This window comes from Salvelinus alpinus, chromosome 8, assembly GCF_045679555.1.
Source record: "Salvelinus alpinus chromosome 8, SLU_Salpinus.1, whole genome shotgun sequence".
In the NCBI taxonomy this organism is placed as follows: domain Eukaryota; kingdom Metazoa; phylum Chordata; class Actinopteri; order Salmoniformes; family Salmonidae; genus Salvelinus; species Salvelinus alpinus.
In genome coordinates this window covers 21,041,107-21,061,523 of record NC_092093.1, presented here as the reverse complement: position 1 = coordinate 21,061,523, position 20,417 = coordinate 21,041,107, and the positions used below count along the sequence as shown (strand labels likewise).

General features: G+C 43.4%; 1 protein-coding gene and 1 pseudogene across 2 annotated transcripts; one reads left to right on the top strand and one right to left on the bottom strand.

The window, feature by feature from the left end:
* The first annotated feature begins 308 nt into the window (after positions 1 to 308).
* LOC139582276 (GDNF-inducible zinc finger protein 1-like) lies at positions 309 to 8,507 on the top strand (annotated as a pseudogene).
* Positions 8,042 to 19,118, bottom strand: LOC139582706 (beta-soluble NSF attachment protein-like). 2 transcript variants are annotated; one of them, XM_071412952.1, is made up of 10 exons: positions 18,876 to 19,118; positions 15,972 to 16,051; positions 15,455 to 15,571; positions 12,966 to 13,012; positions 12,367 to 12,444; positions 11,998 to 12,138; positions 11,761 to 11,865; positions 11,601 to 11,669; positions 9,539 to 9,589; positions 8,042 to 9,347 (listed from the first exon to the last, which is right to left on the bottom strand). In XM_071412952.1, exons 1-10 carry the CDS (start codon positions 18,971 to 18,973, stop codon positions 9,246 to 9,248), a joined length of 888 nt encoding a protein of 295 aa, XP_071269053.1. In that variant the 5' UTR covers positions 18,974 to 19,118; the 3' UTR covers positions 8,042 to 9,245. The 2 variants fall into 2 exon arrangements, with proteins under 2 accessions (XP_071269053.1, XP_071269054.1); XM_071412953.1 differs by lacking the exon at positions 12,966 to 13,012 and having other exon boundaries at positions 18,876 to 19,051.
* Between the last annotated feature and the right edge of the window lie 1,299 nt (positions 19,119 to 20,417).

Below are 20,417 nucleotides of genomic sequence, written 5' to 3'. Positions count from 1 at the left end.
TTGACTGTATGTTTGTTTTACTCCATGTGTAACCATGTGTTGTTGTATGTGTCGAACTGCTTTGCTTTATCTTGGCCAGGTCGCAATTGTAAATGAGAACGTGTTCTCAATTTGCCTACCTGGTTAAATAAAGATGAAATAAAATAAAAATATAAAAAAACATATTTAAAACCAAACACTTTTAGAGTTTTACTTTTAGTATTTTACAGTGTAACTTTCACTTTGTTTGAGTCATTTCTACTTGGGTATCTTTACTTTTACTCAAGTATGAAAATTGGGTACTTTTTCCACTACTGACAGTATGAAACATGAGTGACCAAGTGGTCCAGCTCTCCTCAGCCTCCCACCATGAGGACATGCTTCAGTCAATTCACCAGCTGAGACTGCACAGCCACCTGTGTGATGTCACAGTCCAGGTGGCCTTCCATGGTGAGCTGGAGGAGTTTGAGGCTCATCAGGTGGTACTAGCTGCCTCCAGCGGCTACTTCAAGAACATCCTACTGGCCCCGGACCCACCTAAGAAACTATTCCTGGGGAACGTCCGAAACACTGATTTCACCAGGTTCTTGGAATATATATACACTGGCAAACTGGAGGTGGATGAAAAGTTTGCTGAAGACAACATTGGCGTGATCTGTGAAGTGGCGACACTGTTTGAGTGTAAAAGCCTTATGGAGGCTTGCAGCTCGGTTCTCGATGAAGGCAGCTCGAGTCTGCACGGGGCTAAATCATCCATGTCACAAGACATGGAGGCTGATTTGGATGATGTAGAGGAGGGGGTGCTGGGGGGCGGAGTAAACAAAACAGCCGGTCAAGAGGAGAACACTGAGAATACACAGGTAGTTGCTATGGTGACATGCTTTGAGGTGTGTGAAGCATTTTGAAAAAGTGCTGTATAAATCCAATTGATTGTGATGTTTATTGTTATTACACAAAAGGAGGCAGGAGAGGCCTTTCCAGAGCTGCTGCCTGAAAAAGAGGGGGTGGGGCTGAGGTCAACAGACGTCGATGATATGGAAGGAGATAAACCATAGGATTGTCCTGATGACTCACTTTTCTTCTCCAGGAAGGAAGCGATGGGTGAGGAAGGTGCCCTCAACAGATCATCCAGACATGCTGACACCCAAAACAAGTGTGGCAAGTGTCAACAGACCTTCCACGATGATAAGAGCTACCTGAAGCACTTTAAGGAGGTGGAGTTGGACATTACACATTAGTTACACGTTTGTTGGATGGATTGTTGGGTTTGCAAATGAGGGGAGCCCAATGTACCTTAAAATGTAAAGTGCTTTGAGCACTTTTAAAAGGGATAGAAAACCTAAAATCTCAACTATTTTCATTGTTGTTCTGATCACATCTCTAATAACTACACTCCTCCATTGTTACCATGACCACCAGGACGAGCCACGGTGTGCAGGGGGAGGTGACATACCATTGTGACACCTGCCAGCAGACTTTTGCCAACTGTTGAAACCTGAGGATCCATCAGAGACACTTCCACAGTGACGAGAGACTGTACCCCTGCGAGGTCTGCACCAAGACGTTCAAATGCAAGAAGGACGTGACGCGCCTCCGACGAAAGGTTAGGACCGGTCTCAGTCGGGGGATTTGGGATTGCTTTTGTAGCACTTTTATGTAGAATTCTCTGGATTGACGTCCTGTTCCCCTAGTGCATTACTTTTAACTAGAGCTGTAAATGGCTACACCAAATGCACTACAATATATGAACATGGTATTTCCTCTTCAGTTTCTATTTGCTGCAAGTCTAATCATTTGTTGAGACAATAAATATCTACTCTTCTCTACGTCTAGGTGCATGAGGGAGGCGGTGTGCGGCACACCTGTTTGTGTGTAACAAGTCGCTGAGCTCTAAGACAGCGTTGACGCTACACGAGAGAACACACACAGGAGACAAGCCCTACTCCTGCACTGACTGTGAAGCCAAGTTTTCCCAGAGCTCAGCTCTCAAGATACACCACAGGACTCACACAGGAGAGAAGCCTTTCGCCTGTGACCAGTGTGATGCAAGGTTCAGCCAGAACCACATGTTGTGTTATCACAAGAGGGTCCACACAGGTAAGACGTTCATCTCTTACCCAGAGACACAATACTCTACATGTTAGGTTGGGCTTTTGATACCATTTCTGTGTCCATTTCAGTGTCAGCATCTGTGAACCCTATCTACACAACCTTTACATATTTGTGTTGTTTTGTGTTATAGGAGAGAAGCCTTTTATGTGTGAGAGCTGTGGGAAAAGCTTTGCCTCTAAAGAATACCTGAAACACCACTCCAGAATCCACACGGGCTCCAGGCCTTACAAGTGTGAACTCTGTGGTCGGGCCTTCGCCCAGAGTGCTTCCATTCATAGTAACTTATTACTGCTGACCTTTAACCCCTGTCTGACCTCTGTATGTCTCAGGTGAGCGTCCGTACCACTGTACAGATTGTGATAAGCAGTTCACCCCGCTGAATGCCCTCCAGAGGCACCAGAGGATTCAAACAGGGAAGAAGCCTTACATGTGTCCTTCAGAAGCCTTCACGGACAAGTCCACTGTACGCAGACAGACAATATGTTACTATGCTAGTCCACTGTACACAGACAGACCATATGTTACTACACTAGTCCACTGTACGCAGACAGACCATATGTTACTACACTAGTCCACTGTACGCAGACAGACCATATGTTACTACACTAGTCCACTGTACACAGACAGACCATATGTTACTACACTAGTCCACTGTACACAGACAGACCATATGTTACTACACTAGTCCACTGTACGCAGACAGACCATATGTTACTACACTAGTCCACTGTACGCAGACAGACCATATGTTACTACGCTAGTCCACTGTACGCAGACAGACCATATGTTACTACACTAGTCCACTGTACACAGACAGACCATATGTTACTACACTAGTCCACTGTACACAGACAGACCATATGTTACTACACTAGTCCACTGTACGCAGACAGACCATATGTTACTACACTAGTCCACTGTACACAGACAGACCATATGTTACTACACTAGTCCACTGTACACAGACAGACCATATGTTACTACACTAGTCCACTGTACGCAGACAGACCATATGTTACTACACTAGTCCACTGTACGCAGACAGACCATATGTTACTACACTAGTCCACTGTACGCAGACAGACCATATGTTACTACACTAGTCCACTGTACGCAGACAGACCATATGTTACTACACTAGTCCACTGTACGCAGACAGACCATATGTTACTACACTAGTCCACTGTACGCAGACAGACCATATGTTACTACACTAGTCCACTGTACACAGACAGACCATATGTTACTACACTAGTCCACTGTACGCAGACAGACCATATGTTACTACACTAGTCCACTGTACGCAGACAGACCAAATGTTACTACACTAGTCCACTGTACACAGACAGACCATATGTTACTACACTAGTCCACTGTACGCAGACAGACCATATGTTACTATGCTAGTCCACTGTACGCAGACAGACCATATGTTACTACGCTAGTCCACTGTACACAGACAGACCATATGTTACTACACTAGTCCACTGTACGCAGACAGACCATATGTTACTACACTAGTCCACTGTACACAGACAGACCATATGTTACTACACTAGTCCACTGTACGCAGACAGACCATATGTTACTACGCTAGTCCACTGTACACAGACAGACCATATGTTACTACACTAGTCCACTGTACGCAGACAGACCATATGTTACTACACTAGTCCACTGTACGCAGACAGACCATATGTTACTACGCTAGTCCACTGTACACAGACAGACCATATGTTACTACACTAGTCCACTGTACGCAGACAGACCATATGTTACTATGCTAGTCCACTGTACACAGACAGACCATATGTTACTACACTAGTCCACTGTACGCAGACAGACCATATGTTACTATGCTAGTCCACTGTACGCAGACAGACCATATGTTACTACACTAGTCCACTGTACACAGACAGACCATATGTTACTACACTAGTCCACTGTACACAGACAGACCATATGTTACTACACTAGTCCACTGTACACAGACAGACCATATGTTACTATGCTAGTCCACTGTACACAGACAGACCATATGTTACTACACTAGTCCACTGTACACAGACAGACCATATGTTACTACACTAGTCCACTGTACGCAGACAGCCCATATGTTACTACACTAGTCCACTGTACGCAGACAGACCATATGTTACTACACTAGTCCACTGTACACAGACAGACCATATGTTACTACACTAGTCCACTGTACGCAGACAGCCCATATGTTACTACACTAGTCCACTGTACACAGACAGACCATATGTTACTACGCTAGTCCACTGTACACAGACACCATGGTATGTTACTACACTAGTCCACTGTACACAGACACCATGGTATGTTACTACACCTTCTAGTTTTCATACTAACACAATACCTAGAATTATTATACGTGTAATAAGTTATTTTGGAGACATTAATCTGTGCTGCAAAAGCCTAAAGACGTGCTCTTCAATCAACAGACTCATGAACAAAACACTCTATGGAAGAACTACCTGGTGGTCCTGAAGTACAACATGAGGTAAAGACTAAGAAACCCAGATGCCCTGGTAGGAAGGTAAAGGTTGAAATGTAGTGGTTGGAGAGGTGGAGTTGGAGGTAGACTCCAGGAGGGGGCCATGTTGGTACATGGTGAGCCCTTCACCCTTTCAGCCAACTGGGGCGACTCAGGGACCATCACCCTGGTCAGCCACACCACCCTGGGTGGGTTCACGGTCATCCAGACAGAGATGCCGGCAGGGACCCACCTACCCATTGTCACCACAGACGGGGCCGGTGTCATCTCTCTGGATGGATCCACTGTCTCTGTCCCCTTCTCCGTGTCCTCTATCCCTGTCACTGTGTCTCACTCCATCCCGGTTTCCCCGTCGTCCTCCGGTACCCTCCCTGTCCAGACTGTGTCTCTCTCTGTCCCTGTCCCTGTCTCAGGGGCCATGTTTGCCCCAGTTTCTGTTTCAGAGACCTCTACTATTTTGACCCCATCTGTGCTGGAAACTGCAGTGTCACAAACCGTCCTGGCTCCAGGTTCGGAAGCTGGGCCTGGTTCAGAGATAACGGCCATTGCGGATCCTGAGGAGGCAGAGTGTGCCCCTATCTCTGAGCAGGAGTGTGTTACAGTGAAGACGTCAGAACTGAAGACTGAGACACAGACAGTCTCCACTGAGGGACAACACAGTGTAACAGAGGACATTGGTACTGTGGAAGACATGGAGGTGTCCACTGAATATACTGTGGTGTAGGTCGTCATGTGTAATTGAATGTAACTGAGTGTACAAAATATTAAGGACACCTGCTCTTTCCTTGACATAGACTGACCAGATGAAAGCTTTGATCCCTTATTGATGTCACTTGTTAATTCCACTTCAATCAGTGTAGATGAAGGGGAGGAGACAGGTTAAAGAAGCATTTTTAACCCTTGAGACAATTGAGACATGGATTGTGTGTGTGTGCCATTCAGAAGGTGAATTGGCAAGAAAAAATATTTAAGTGCCTTTGAACGGGGTATGTTAGTAGGTGCGAGGCACATGAGTTTGTGTCAAGAACTGCAATGCTGCTGGGTTTTTAACGCTCAACAGTTTCCCGTTTGTATCAAGAATGGTCCAACACCCAATGGACATCCAGCTAACTTGACAAAACTGTGGGAACCATTGGCATCAACATCGGCCAGCATTCCTGTCAAATGCTTTCGACACCTTGTAGAGTCCATGCACGACAAATTGAGGCTGTTCTAAGTGCAAAAGGGGGGGTGCAACTCGATATTATGAAGGTGTCCTTAATGTTTTGTACACAGTGGTTATTGTCTAATTATTGGGTCTGAATTCATAGTTTGTCTGTCCTCGACCCTGTTGACGAAGGGTTGTGGAGTTGTCTTTTTGAAACTAAGGCCAGGATTCAATCTGATCGTGGGTTATAGGCATTGCGGCTTTTAAAGGCAATGTTCCCACGTTTGCAGAGATCCCATTCATAGTAAACGCTGCATATGTTGACTCAATTGGACATGGCCTTTAAAAGCTTCAATGCCTATAACCCGCGATCTCACTGAATCCCAGTTTAAGTAAGCTTCATTCATGGTTTCCAGCATGCATTTGTTCGGTTTACATTTCCTCCTAAAATTGTCATGGTACGTTGATCACCTCATCAAATTAATATACAGTACCAGTCAAAAGTTTGGACACACCTACTCATTCAAAGGTTTTTCTTTATTTTTACTATTTTATACATTGTAGAATAATAGTGAAGACATCAAAACTATAAAATAACACATATGGAATCATGTAGTAACCAAAAAAGTGTTAAACAAATTAAAATATATTTAGATTTTAGATTCTTCAAAGTAGCCACCCTTGGCCTTGATGACAGCTTCGTACACTCTTTGAATTCTCTCAACTAGCTTCATGAGGTAGTCACCTGGAATGGATTTCAAATAACAGGAGTTCCTTGTTAAAAGTTCATTTGTGGAATTTCTTTCTTAATGCGTTTGAGCCAATCAGTTGTGTTGTGACAAGGTAGGGGTGGTATACAGAAGAGAGCCCTATTTGGTAAAAGACCAAGTCCATATTATGGCAAGAACAGCTAAAATAAGCAAAGAGAAACTACTGTCCATCATTACTTTAAGACATGATGGATTGTCAATCCGGAAAATGTCAAGAACTTTGAAAGTTTCTTCAAGTGCAGTCGCAAAAATCATCAAGCTCTATGATGAAACTGGCTCTCATGAGGACCGTCACAGGAAAGGAAGACCCAGAGTTACTTCTGCTGCAGAGGATAAGTTCATTAGAGTTACCAGCCTCAGAAATTGCAGCCCAAACATCAACTGTTCAGAGGAGACTGGTGAATCAGGCCTTCATTTATTATTTTACCTTTATTTAACTAGACAAGTCAGTTAAGAACTAATTCTTATTTTCAATGATGGCCTAGGAACAGTGGGTTAACTGCCTTGTTCAGGGGCAGAACGACAGATTTTTACCTTGTCAGCTCAGGGATTTGATCTTGTAATATTTCAGTTACTTGTCCAACTCTCTAACCACTAGGCTACCTGCCGCCCCTTCATGGTTGAATTACTGCAAAGAAACCACTACTAAAGGACACCAATAATAATAAGAAACTTGCTTGGGCCAAGAAACACGAGCAATGGACATTAGACTGGTGTAAATCTGTCCATTGGTCTGATGAGTCCAAATTTGAGATTTTTGGTTCCAACACCCGTGTCTTTGTGAGACGCAGAGTAGGTGAAGGGATGATCTCTGCACGTGTAGTTCCCACCGTGAAGCATGGAGGAGGATGTGTGATGGTGTGGGGTGCTTTGCTGGTGACACTGATTTATTTAGAATTCAGGGCACACTTAACCAATATGGCTACCACAGCATTCTGCAGCGATATGCCATCCCAGCTGGTTTGCGCTTAGTGTGACTATCATTTGTTTTTCCAACAGGACAATGATCCAACACACCTCCAGGCTGTGTAAGGGCTATTTGACGAAGAAGGAGACTGATGAAGTGCTGCATCAGATGACCTGGCCTTCACAATCACCCGACCTCAACCCAATTGATATGGTTTGGGGTGAGTTGGACCGCAGAATGAAGGAAAAGTAGCTCAGCATATGTGGGAACTCCTTCAAGTCTATTGGAAAAGCATTCCTCATGAAGCTGGTTGAGAGAATGCCAAGTGTGCAAAGCTGTCGAGGCAAAGGCTGGCTACTTTGAATAATTTCAAATATAAAATATTTTCACTTGTTTAACACTTTCTTGGTTGTTACATGATTCTGTATGTGTTATTTCATAGTTTTGATGACTTCACTATTATTCTACAATGTAGAAAATATTGTAGTGTCCAAAATTTGACTGGTACTGTACATATCATTTTCAAACTGTGTGGAGTGTAGGTCTTCAGATGGGTTTTCCTTTTTCTGTTTGACAAAAAGCAATATCAGTACTGAGCCTTAACAGAGAATTATAGATAGGTCTTTATTACTGTCCATTCTCACAGACCAAATAAAAAGGGGACTATTCCACCTGAAAGAAGCTTGATATGCAGGCTAACTGCCCCCCCCCCAACATCAAGGGGGGCTCAGTTCATCACTACTAGGAAATGTTGCACAATGTAAAACACACAATGACATGCAGTTCTGCTAGTTGCCAGCAGGAGGGCACACTAGTATACACCAACATGAGTTACTTCTAAACTCCAGCCTGTTATTTCAGTGTGACACTGCTCTGGCAAGAGGGCAATTCTTAGCTTTTTTTCTCCTCTGTTTGCTCTGCATTAAAAAAATACTTTCTTTTTTTACACGAGCAGAATTAGTCACATTGGCAGGTAAACCAAAACATTTGTAAAGAACACCCTCGTGAATAATACAGAATAAGATTATATGGGGGAAAAAATAAAGCCAACTTTGGATACTTTATTTCCCATATGCTCTCTGGTCATGTCTTGATTGTTTAACTTTGTTTATCAATTGTCATCATTAATAAGACATTTTTCCTGGCTGTTTTGGATATGAAACAATTCTTTGTCATCACTCAGGCTAGAATTCTTTAGTTTACAACAACCGTTTATGATATTGGAAGTAATGGACATTTCCTTTCTAAATCTCTTTAAGACATTTTCAAGTTGGAGGCCAAGGAAAGAATGGAAATAAGCTTACAACATCATAAGTAATCTTTAAATATATTTAAATACTCATTTCTAGATTAGTCACATGTGCTAAACCTATAGAGTAATTAATTACAACTGTACAAATCATGCAGTGTTTATGCATTAGTAGAATGCCTCTGCCCTACTGAGGTTACTCACCACTAAACAGGAAATGTACAGGCTCTATCCTCCATTAAGAGGTACGACTGTAGATCCACATCCTAACTAGGGTTTGGCAATATTAATACGAGAGCAACTTATAACTTCATATAATAGAATTCAACATAACATTCGGAATGAACAGGGTACACGTACTCTTCTACAGATTCTCTATAGGCCTACACATTGCAGCTGAAGTTAACTTGTAACTAACTCATACTGTAACTATAAGAACCTCAACATTGTTTTTGTGCAATGTGAGATGAGAGAGTAAAGGGGGGGGGGGGGGGGTAATGGAGAGGGGGTGGCATGCCATGATGTGTGCCCCTGTGGTGAAATGTTCCCCCGGTGTAGTCTCACTTCAGGTCCCCCTCATCCCCCTGGATGGTCTTCTTGATGCGCAGCAGCATGGTAGTCTGCCATTGGTCCAGACGAGAGATGGAATCAAACTCTTTAATCTGAGGGGAGGGAATAAGATGAAGTCTAAGAACCTGTTCAAATAAAGAAATCCATCCTCCCCCCATTAAAGAATTACATATTGAATGACTAATCATGAAAGACATGTACTGTAGACCTGACTTTCACTAATTCAATTATAAGCAACGACAAAGGAGCTAGCCTGGTGAATCAATCCAAAATGAAGACTTACTGCTTCAGTGAAAGCTTCACAGTTCTGTTCCTCATGAGCGTCCAGGAGTTTCTGTAAAACAGTGATTTAAGGTTGTCAGGTGGCTTCCACAAAATGGCTGCCATGCATCAGAGGCACACATTGGTAGTGGATGACATACGTCATATTATGCAAGTGCATTGCGATCTATTATACTGTGACTTCAATCAGTTACCCTGACCAACACCATAATGCAGTGCTCCTCAACTGGAAGCCCACAGGTAAGTGTATTTGGCCCCCAAGTTCTTATGTCTTGTTGGACATAAGACTGTCATAACACCAGCAAATCAGAAATCTGTTTCAAAGTATTCCCAGGCATATTGAGGCATACAATACCAGTCAAAAGTTTGGACACCTACTCATTCAAGGGTTTGTCTTGAAATTGTACTATTTTCTACATTGTAGAATAACTGAAATAACACATGGAATTATGCAGTAGCCAAAAAAAAAAGTAAAATCAAAATATATTTTATATTTGAGATTCTTCAAAGTAGCCACCCTTTGCCTTGACAGTTTTGCACACACTTGGCATTCTCTCAACCAGCTTCACCTGGAATGTTTTTCCAACAGTCTTGAAGGAGTTCCCACATATGCTGAGCACTTGTTGGCTGCTTTTCCTTCACTCTGCCATCCAACTCATAGCAAAGCATCTCAATTGCCGTGAGGTTGGGTGATTGTGGATGCCAGGTCATCTGATGCAGCACTCCATCACTCTCCTTCTTGGTCAAATAGCCCTTACACAGCCTGGAGGGGTGTTGGGTCATTGTCCTGTTGAAAAACAAATGATAGTCCCACTAAGCGCAAACCAGATGGGATGGTGTATTGCTGCAGAATGCTGTGGTAGCCATGCTGGTTAAGTGTGCCTTGAATTCTAAATAAATCAAAGACAGTGTCACCAGCAAAGCACCCCCACACCATCACACCTCCTCCATGCTTCACGGTGGGAACCACACACGTGGAGATCATTCGTTCACCTACTCTGTGTCTCACCAAGACACGGCGGTTGGAAACAAAAATCTCAAATTTGGACTCATCAGACCAAAGGACAGATTTCCACCAGTCTAATGTCAATTACTCGTATTTCTTGGCCCAAGCAAGTCTCTTCTTATTATTGGTGTCCTTTAGTAGTGGTTTCTTTTCAGCAATTCAACCATGAAGGGCCTGATTCATGCAGTCTCCTCTGAACAGTTGATGTTGAAATGTCTGTTACTTGAACTCTGAATCATTTTTTTGGGCTGCAATTTCTGAGGTTGGTAACTAATGAACCTATCCTCTGCAGCAGAGGTAACTCTGGGTCTTCCTTTCCTGTGACGGTCCTCATGAGAGTCAGTTTCATCATAGCACTTGATCGTTTTTGCAAAAGCACATGAAGAAACTTTCAAAGTTCTTAATTTTGCATATTGACTGACCTTCATGTCTCAAAGTAATGATGGACTATTGTTTCGCTTTGCTTATTTTAGCTGTTCTTGCCATAATATGGACTTGGTCTTTTCCCAAACACAGCTATCTTCTGTATACCACCCCTACCTTGTCAACACACAACTGATTGGCTCAAACGGATTAAGGAAAGAAATTCCATAAATTAACATAAGGCACACCTGTTAATTGAAATGCATTCCAGGTGACTACCTCATGAAGCTGGTTGAGAGAATGTCAAGTGTGCAAAGCTGTCATGAAGGCAAAGGTTGGCTACTTTGAAGAATCTCAAATATAAAATATATTTTGTTTAACACTTTTTTGGTTACTACATGATTGCATATGTGTTGTTTCATAGTTGTGATGGCTTCTTTTATTCTACAATGTAGACAATAGTAAAAATAAAGAAGAACCCTGGAATGAGTAGGTGTCCAAACTTTTGACTGGTCCTGTATGTGACCATATACTAATGTAAGCACGGTTTGAAATGATGTTTTAGTCAAATATCTGACCCCCTGGCCATCTGTTTAAGAAAAACGAGCTGCGCACGGCTGAATCAAGTTGATGATCCCTGACAAAAGGGATACAATTAACAAATAGAAGGCTTTCGATGGAGTACCCGACCTACCTTCAACAGTTTGCACTCTCTTGAGTCTGAAAAAGCTGGGAACATCTCCTCGTACTTCTCCACAGCAAGCTGCAGAAATTAATGAGCAGTCAGATTACTAATGAGAAAAGCACTGAACCCTCTGGTGTAGTGGACATGATGCTGCTAATTGCTAACTGACCTTAGCATTGAGTTCATCCACGATGAAGTGACACAGAGAAGCTTTGAAGAAGTACTCTTTGGCGCTGTATTTCAGCAGGGGGTTATCCATGGTGCTGGATCCCACCTGGAGAGAGACACACATTGTTGATTCACTGTGTTCATCAATTTAAATTGGGAAACCACTAATTTACAAATCAGTTTCTGTTCAGACACACATGCGCACACACAAGATTGCATGCAGAGGTGGGACACACACCTGTTCGTAGATTTCGATGGCCTTGGCGTATTGTTCTAACTGAGCGGCGTAGGCCCCCACCTTCAGCAGACACTTGTTGGCAGAACTGTTGGACTCCTCTCCTTTGTAGTAGTCTGCTGCCTGCTCATAGTGGGCGATGGCCTAGAGCAGGACCAGGGGGAATGGGAAACCATAACAGTTTGAGTAAAAATCCAGAAATTGCAAAGGAATTTTATTTGTAAATGTACACTTTTTTATTTTTTTTTATCACCAATAAGGAAATGAAACTGGTCAACTATTCCAAATAATGTATTTTACTCTTGCTATACACAGATTAACACCTTATTAGTCCATATACTATATTAGTCCATATACAACATTAAAACGTACCTTCTCTATATCCACCAGTTCTGACTCGTAGATCTCTGCGATGGTGATGTGGTGTTTGGCTGCGATGGTGAACCTTCCCTGGACGAGCAAAACACAGGACAGGAATCAATACTGGAGCCGGGAGTTTTACCTTACTAATGTGGCCAGACAAGGAAATACTCTGCGTCCTGATCATTACTAAGTGGACAGAGGCGTGAAATCATCACTAAATGACGTTACGGAGAAGAGTCACTCCAGTCATAAATACAGCTGTAAGTATACAGATAGATAGCCAAGTCCTTTAACTTAACCTGCATCACAATACAAATGTTTCAGTTGAAATGGCCTTCAGACCTCAAGTGTCCACGCCATACTAATGATACAATACATGACCCTCTTGAAACAGAGAGAGAGGAGCATCCTCAAGTGGACTAGGCTACACTATAGGCAGGGAGCTAGTGAGAGAATAGCATTGGAAGTAAAGAGGAGAACCGGCATTATCAGAAAATTTTTACAACTACGGCTAAAAGGATCAATCCTGACCAGAAAATAATCTGTGATGACAATGCATTATCTGGTTCTGGCCAAGCATGTCCCCGTTTCTTGAGCGTCTGTCTTACCATGTCTGTGTATATATCAACGGCTGCGTTTAAGCACTTGATAGCCTCTATTGGCAGCATTAAAGGAAGAGGGCAGAGTTAGACTGGTAGAGAAAGTATCAGAGAGCAGGTTAGATACATATTACAACAGACAAAATGTTCACATCCAAAAGGAGAGTTCTGGAAAAAAGTGAAAGCACAATATTTTAATTTGCATTACGAATATTTTGTCACGTCTGAGCATCCATTTCCCTTTCTTAGTTTAGGTCAGAGTATGTGAGCAGAGCGAGGTGCAGAGCGTGCCCAATTTGACTGGAGCATGGCGCAAGATTGCCAAAGGCTGGAGCGTCGGCCTTCTCTCCCGTTCCAAATTCGCTCCAGTAGTGCTCACTTGCCCAGCATGCATTTCTAGTCTACTTATGTGCTGCTATAGCCCCTTGCTTTAGCTACTGTCATGGAGTTCGCTAAATATTTTCATAAAGAAACTGATAAAACACACAGGTGCTAAATCAAGGTGACTTACAAACATGAGGACCAAGAGCAAGAGAGGGAGTGTGGTGATGTAGTGTCCACACTAAAGAATCATTGTGGAATCTGAAAACACATATCCTGAAAACATGTTGTATTTACTACATGCTCATGCTAACAGAAAGGAACGAGGTGGGCAGATAACTAAGTATCATTGTAGCAAAATATTTATAGAAACAAAAAGAATCAGATCTCTTAAAAGTTTCATTCATTTTTGTTCTATTATCTATACAATAGACCATCATTGATTTTGGCCCAATAGGCCTGGCATATTACCTCTTTCAATGAACTTTATTTTGATTGGGTTATTTTGCCTAAAGACCTACCTATAGAATTTTTTTTTTAACTGCATCCCTGTCCAGCCTGGCAAAATGGTGTTTAGCACACCCAGTGGCTCTGCAAGTGTGGAGAGGATATTCTCTGCTGCTGGCCTGCTCTCCAGACAACATCGCATGAGCCTGAAGCCACAGACTGGCCAAAATGGTGTTTCTAGACTGAGCCTAATAAGGCATTTGTTGTTTAATTTGTATTTAATTCCAAGTCACAGCCTATATGCACAATTTATAGACTATTATTTAATACAATAAAATGCTGTTTAAATGCCGAGTGCTTAATTTCCCCGAGTCCCTTCCAGCCTAGTGTGTCACACTCGCAAATGCTTCACAATGTATTTCTTTGTAGGCTACAGACTTGAAATAATTTGAATAATATAGCCTAAATAATTTTAGGCTGTCTGGCTCCTGACCTATTTAGAGTGTTTATATGCTGTTTAATATGACATGTAGCCTATTTGAAATGATGAGGGCTTCTTACATTCACTTTTTCATGTTTATAATAATACTTTTCATTCAAATCATATAGTTTGGTTTCAATACTTCAAAATCAAATGGTAGGTCTAAGTAGTCACAAATTGATGGGTGTTGGTTACATTGTAATGTTAATGGAGAGAATTTGGAGTGGCAGTTTTTTTCCCTTCCTGTGAGCGAGGAGCATTTTTCAGCGGAACGGTTAGAAAGGACTTCCGACCGCTCAATTCTGCACACATACTCTGGTTTAGGTTACCATCTGAAAATGTCATAAATCTTATATAATATTAATTGTACTCCAGGGTTAGTTCAAGGTTACATAACATTCAATCATAATTTCTCCTTGCATCTGGCTGTGTATTGAATCTAGCTAGGAGGATATATGCTAGGCTACAGTAGGCTTTAATTCCATCGCCACCACTGCTGGTGGGTGAGCAGCAGCCGGGGTTTTATTAATAAATCCACTTCGTCAGACAGCATGGAAAACTACCCTCAATAATAACCACCCCAGGGTGGGGACTCCAGCCCCACAGCTCTACAGTATTAATCATACCAAAGGTGGAGAGGGAGCACTGGAGAGCTTCTCAATTCTACTCCATTCAATTCAATAGATATTTATTGTATGGTACTCAAGTACAATTGGTTTGCAACATAGCAGGGCTCTATCTCCTCTGATCTAACCCTGGGGCAGATTATATGATTGGCCCACGTCAGATACAAACAGACAACCTATACTGGGTGGCCTGATTTCTGACACACTACCAGAGAGACGGGGACATATCACACGTCACTAAGAAATGACTGGAATTGTCCCTGTAGACTTGCTTCTCTGTAGAGCCCAGTCTGCTCCAGTTACAGCTCTAGAGCCTCAACTCCCACTGCTGCCTGTGGATCTATCTGACTAACTCATACCACTGACTTCTATTAGCCCTGAGAAATGAACACCCAACAACAGATTCACTACATGTTCTTGCTGCTTTCATAAGGGACACAAGTAGAAAATTAAAGTTAAAGCAGGCTGTTTGGGGAGAAATACTGCAGTCAAGTGACTGATTGTGTGGTGCATGTTAATTACTGATTATTTTGACTTTTTTCTGCATGTACTGTATGCATGTTATCATGCTACCCTGCTTGCTGACCACATTGATTGATTGATTGGTTGGTTGTGTGTCTCACCGTTGGGGTCAGACTTTTTGAAGGCATTTCCTGCATCGATGAAGCTGGTGGCCGAGTCGTGTTTATTCTGGAGCTGCATGTGGATCCGGGCGGCCTGGCAGAATGCATTACCAGCAGCTGGAGAGACAGAATGACACACAAAAGTAACATGAAGCAAATTCATTGGGCCCTCCAAGAATAGTGTTCTTCGAGGCCCTCCAAGAATAGCGCTGCTCTACTACAGTTGTAATGACTCCCTCCCGCCACACAGAGGGCAGCACATTGCCACGGTCTTTCATGCGTGTAGGCTACTGGAAATTACAGACATCTAGCCTATCTATAGAGTCAACTGGAAAAAGGACAACTGAGTCTTCCTAAACTGACAGTGTTTAAATAACATTTCAATTTGAATTAAAACCTTCGTCAAAGATGCACACACACCTCGGCTCTGACACAATAACTAATGGGCAAATCATTCCATCAAGGTCAACCGTGTTTAGTGTGAAATAGCGCAGCCAGAAGTGTGACAGAAGTGTACCGTTCCAGTTCTTGGCCATCTTGAACATGTTGGCTGCTCTGCAGTACATTTCACACGCCTCCTCCACTTTATGAGGTCCGCTGTAGAGAGACAAATACATAGGATTAACAGACCACGACACAATGTGGTGGAAAATATCTGAAAATGCAGTGCAGTGCTTTCATCAACCAAGCACTTTCTATTGACCAGGCTCTTATGCTGCATAGAGTGAAGACATCAGTCAGCTGACCATGTTGGACAGTGCTGATATAGATTTCCCTCTGATCTAGTACCAGACCTGACTCCCTATGAGTTTCCTCCAGCTGTAGACGAATGATGCTCTGACCAGGATGACATCCTTGGGTGCGTTCGACATTGCCGACGACTTTTAATCTACAAATCACCTTGCATCATAAATAACTATTCAATATTATTTGTGGATCAGTCAGCCAGTCTCAATTTATCCATTATACACCACGGTTTTGATGCTCTTGAACACAGCCATTGTCTTCATCATACAGGCACCCTGAGCATAGAGTGGAGAGTAGAGTAGATATGTTGTGGGTCACTTCTTAGACTTAAAGCAACAATGCACTGAGTCATAGTCCCATCTCACACTCTCCTTAGCCTGATCAAAACTGAAATCACTGTCCACACCACAGGTCACTGATACGCTACCCAGTGTCACTGCCTACTCAAATCAATGTCCCCGCCTACTAAAATCAATGTCCCCAATCTGACTTGAATCCTGCCCAATCACTCACATAGATAGAACACATTGTACACAGCTGGTGATTAGCAACTCATGGGACCAATAACCACACGGTTACATAGAAAACAGTGTTTTTAAAGGCTTCATCCGTGTTCCTCTGTTGTGTGTAGACTCAAGATCAAGCAGGCTACGCCCTACCCTGTGTCCGGCTACGCCCTACCCTGTGTCCGGCTACGCCCTACCCTGTGTCCGGCTACGCCCTACCCTGTGTCCGGCTACGCCCTACCCTGTGTCCGGCTACGCCCTACCCTGTGTCCGGCTACGCCCTACCCTGTGTCCGGCTACGCCCTACCCTGTGTCCGGCTACGCCCTACCCTGTGTCCGGCTACGCCCTACCCTGTGTCCGGCTACGCCCTACCCTGTGTCCGGCTACGCCCTACCCTGTGTCCGGCTACGCCCTACCCTGTGTCCGGCTACGCCCTACCCTGTGTCCGGCTACGCCCTACCCTGTGTCCGGCTACGCCCAACCCTGTGTCCGGCTACGCCCTACCCTGTGTCCGGCTACGCCCTACCCTGTGTCCGGCTACGCCCAACCCTGTGTCCGGCTACGCCCTACCCTGTGTCCGGCTACGCCCTACCCTGTGTCCGGCTACGCCCTACCCTGTGTCCGGCTACGCCCTACCCTGTGTCCGGCTACGCCCTACCCTGTGTCCGGCTACGCCCTACCCTGTGTCCGGCTACGCCCTACCCTGTGTCCGGCTACGCCCTACCCTGTGTCGGTCCTTATTTGATGCAGCATACCAGACATCCTTATACATCTGGTATGCTGCAAGTTTGACAGCTGTTCCTGTTGATTACATCTCTAGCTACATGGCCTAGTTGCAGTCAAAAACAGAGTGTTAAATTACATTCAGTCATTGATCATACCAAATTAAACACTCTCCTGACAATCTACACAGTAACAAGGCATTACTGATGCCAAATGGATATACCTAAAACTGATACGATTGTCATTACAGCATGTTAATGGTTTTCCACCATTATAGTACAGTAGAAAGACTGTGCCCTGAGGCCAGACATATAGGGAGGCTTTTCTCTAATGAGTGTGAGTAAAATGTGTCAGATTTAGACCTCTACCATTACATTGCTTTGCTTTCCCCCTTAGGGTGCCCATTTGAGAGCCATTTCATTTAATTAAGAAGACAATTGGATGTCTTCCAGGAACTGAATGCAGTAAGTCTTAGTGTATGTACACAACAGTATTCTTCTGTTCACTAATATTGTACGGTACAGACAGGCTATTAAATTGGGGATCCTCCCAAGTCTGGTTGGCTATATGCACCAGAGACTAACCTGACTGGCCTGCATTGCAGTTGCCTTAGAATTGGCAGACATCTACTCCTGTCCTACTCCTCTATTGGAATAAATTACTGGCAAATGCATTTATAAATATGTCACACAAAGGTGGCATATACGATTACACTCATAGATATATACACTCAGAAAGGGTTGGAGAAAAAACAAGACCGAATTGATGTGTTGTATCAAATGACCCTATATTTTATTTATTGTGAGTAGGCGTTAAAAAATGCAATTAGAACAATTAAAATGTATGCATGCATGCATGTTGGGCCTTAGCCGTTTTTAGCTTTCATTGCACAGGCCCAAGAGTCGTGACCGGCTGCTAGGTTGTTTACATACACTTGAAAAGGGATTAATTTATCTGGTTTGTGGTAGACAGTGTCAGTAGCTACATGTATATGATGTGCACAAATCATCCAAAAGATGCATAGGTAGCTAGTTAACATCAGAGCCACTGCCTAAATTCTACACAGTGCCGTTGTCTGCATATTTCAAGGCTTAGATTAGCTGACTAGATAGGTCGTTTTAGATAGGTAGTTTGCTAATTAGAAGGCTCAATGGTATTGCTAGCTAGCCAACTGGTTAAAACTCAGACTTCATGATGATGTAGCTAGCTACTAACGTTAGCTCGTTATTTTTATAATGTGTTTACTACGGCATGCTTAGACTGAGGTATGTACATCTGATAGCATTATATAGCTACATGGCCTGGTGCCAATGATTAACCTCTAACGGCATCTACAAATAATACCCAGAGAGTTTGATTTAGCAAGATATTAGCATGCTTACTGATGATGCGCTAGCTAACGTTAGCCCTATTGACATCGTTCTTGCTGCTGCAGCGTTCTTACCCAAACATGCCTCCCAAGAACGAGCCAGAAGTTTTCACTTTCTTGTCAGCGTCAGCCATAAGCTGAATCGCTTCCTTCTCTTTCCCCGAGTTGTCCATGTTCTGATTATAACAGTGCAAATACTAGCTAGCTAACAGTCAGAGAGTACTCGCATCAAGTTCTAGTAATGAAGGATTACCGTCGATGGTTTTATTTAGCGTAGGCGTGTCCTTGCAGTAGTAGCCAAGAGAATCATGGGACTGAGTTTCTATCTAGGCAAAAAACGTTACCCTTATGTGTAGTTAAACTACAACTCCCATCTGAAAAATGAATTCATTAAAGCCCAGACATAGAGTAAAACAAGTTCTTGGAAGCAAACTACATTACATGACCAAACGTATGTGGACACCTTCTCGTTGAACATCTTATTCCAAAAATCATGGGTATTAACATGGAGTTGGTCCTCCCTTTGTTGGTATAACAGCCTCCAATCTTCTGGGAAGGCTTTCCACTAGATGTTGGAACATTGCTTCCATTCAGCCACAAGAGCATTAGTAAGGTCGGGCACTGATGTTGGACGATTAGGCCTGGCGCGCAGTTGGCATGCCAATTCATCCCAAAGGTGTTTGATGGAGTTGAGGTCGGGGCTCTGTGCAGGCCAGTCAAGTTCTTCCACACCGATCTCAACAAACCATTTCCGAAACCATTTCCGTGGACCTCGCTTTGTGCACAGGGGCATTGTCATGCTGAAACAGGAAAGGTCCTTCACAAAATTTTACCACAAAGTTGGAAGCACAGAATCGTCTGGAATTTCATTGTATGTTGTAGCATTAAGATGTCCCTTCACTGGAACTAAGGGGCCTAGCACGAACCATTAAAAAACAGCCTGCAACCATTATTCCTCCTCCACCAAATTTTACAGTTGGCACTATAGATTGGGGCAGGTAACTTTCTCCTGGCATCCGCCAAACCCAGATTCGTCCATAGGACTGCCAGATGGTGAAGCGTGATCCATCACTCCAGAGAACCTATTTACACTGCTACAGAGTCCAATGGTGGTGAGCTTTAAGCCACTCCAGCCGACGCTTGGCATTGCGCATAGTGGTCTTAGGCTTGTGTACGGCTGCTCGGCCATGGAAACCAATTTCATGAAGCTCCTTAAGAACAGTTATTGTGCTGATGTTGCTTCCAGAGGCAGTTTGGAAGTCATAGTGAGTGTTGCAAAAGAGGACAGATTATTTTTTTATGCGCTTCACTACTAGGCAGTCCCATTCTGTGAGCTTGTGTGTCCTACCACTTCGCGACTGAGACGTTGTTACTCCTAGAAGTTTCCACTTCACAATATCAGCACTTACAGTTGACCGGGCAGCTCTAGCAGGGCAGGAGGTTGATGAACTGACTTGTTGGAAAGGTGGCATCCAATGACAGTGCCACATTGAAAGTCATTGAGCTCTTCAGTAAAGCCATTCTACTGCTAATGTTTGTCTATGGAGATTGCTGTGTGCTTTATTTTATACACATCAGCAAAGGGTGTGGCTGAAATAGCCAAATCCACTATTTTGA

What these genes read in the sequence shown, in the direction of transcription:
- LOC139582706 (XM_071412952.1), bottom strand. Translation starts at nt 18,973, where the DNA reads ATGGACAACTCGGGGAAAGAGAAGGAAGCGATTCAGCTTATGGCTGAC. An exon ending in AACTGGTGGATATAGAGAAG is followed by an intron (nt 12,139 to 12,366) that starts GTACGTTTTAAT and finishes GTCCTGCTCTAG; the next exon opens with GCCATCGCCCACTATGAGCA. An exon ending in CCATCGAAATCTACGAACAG is followed by an intron (nt 11,866 to 11,997) that starts GTGTGTGTCCCA and finishes GTCTCTCTCCAG; the next exon opens with GTGGGATCCAGCACCATGGA.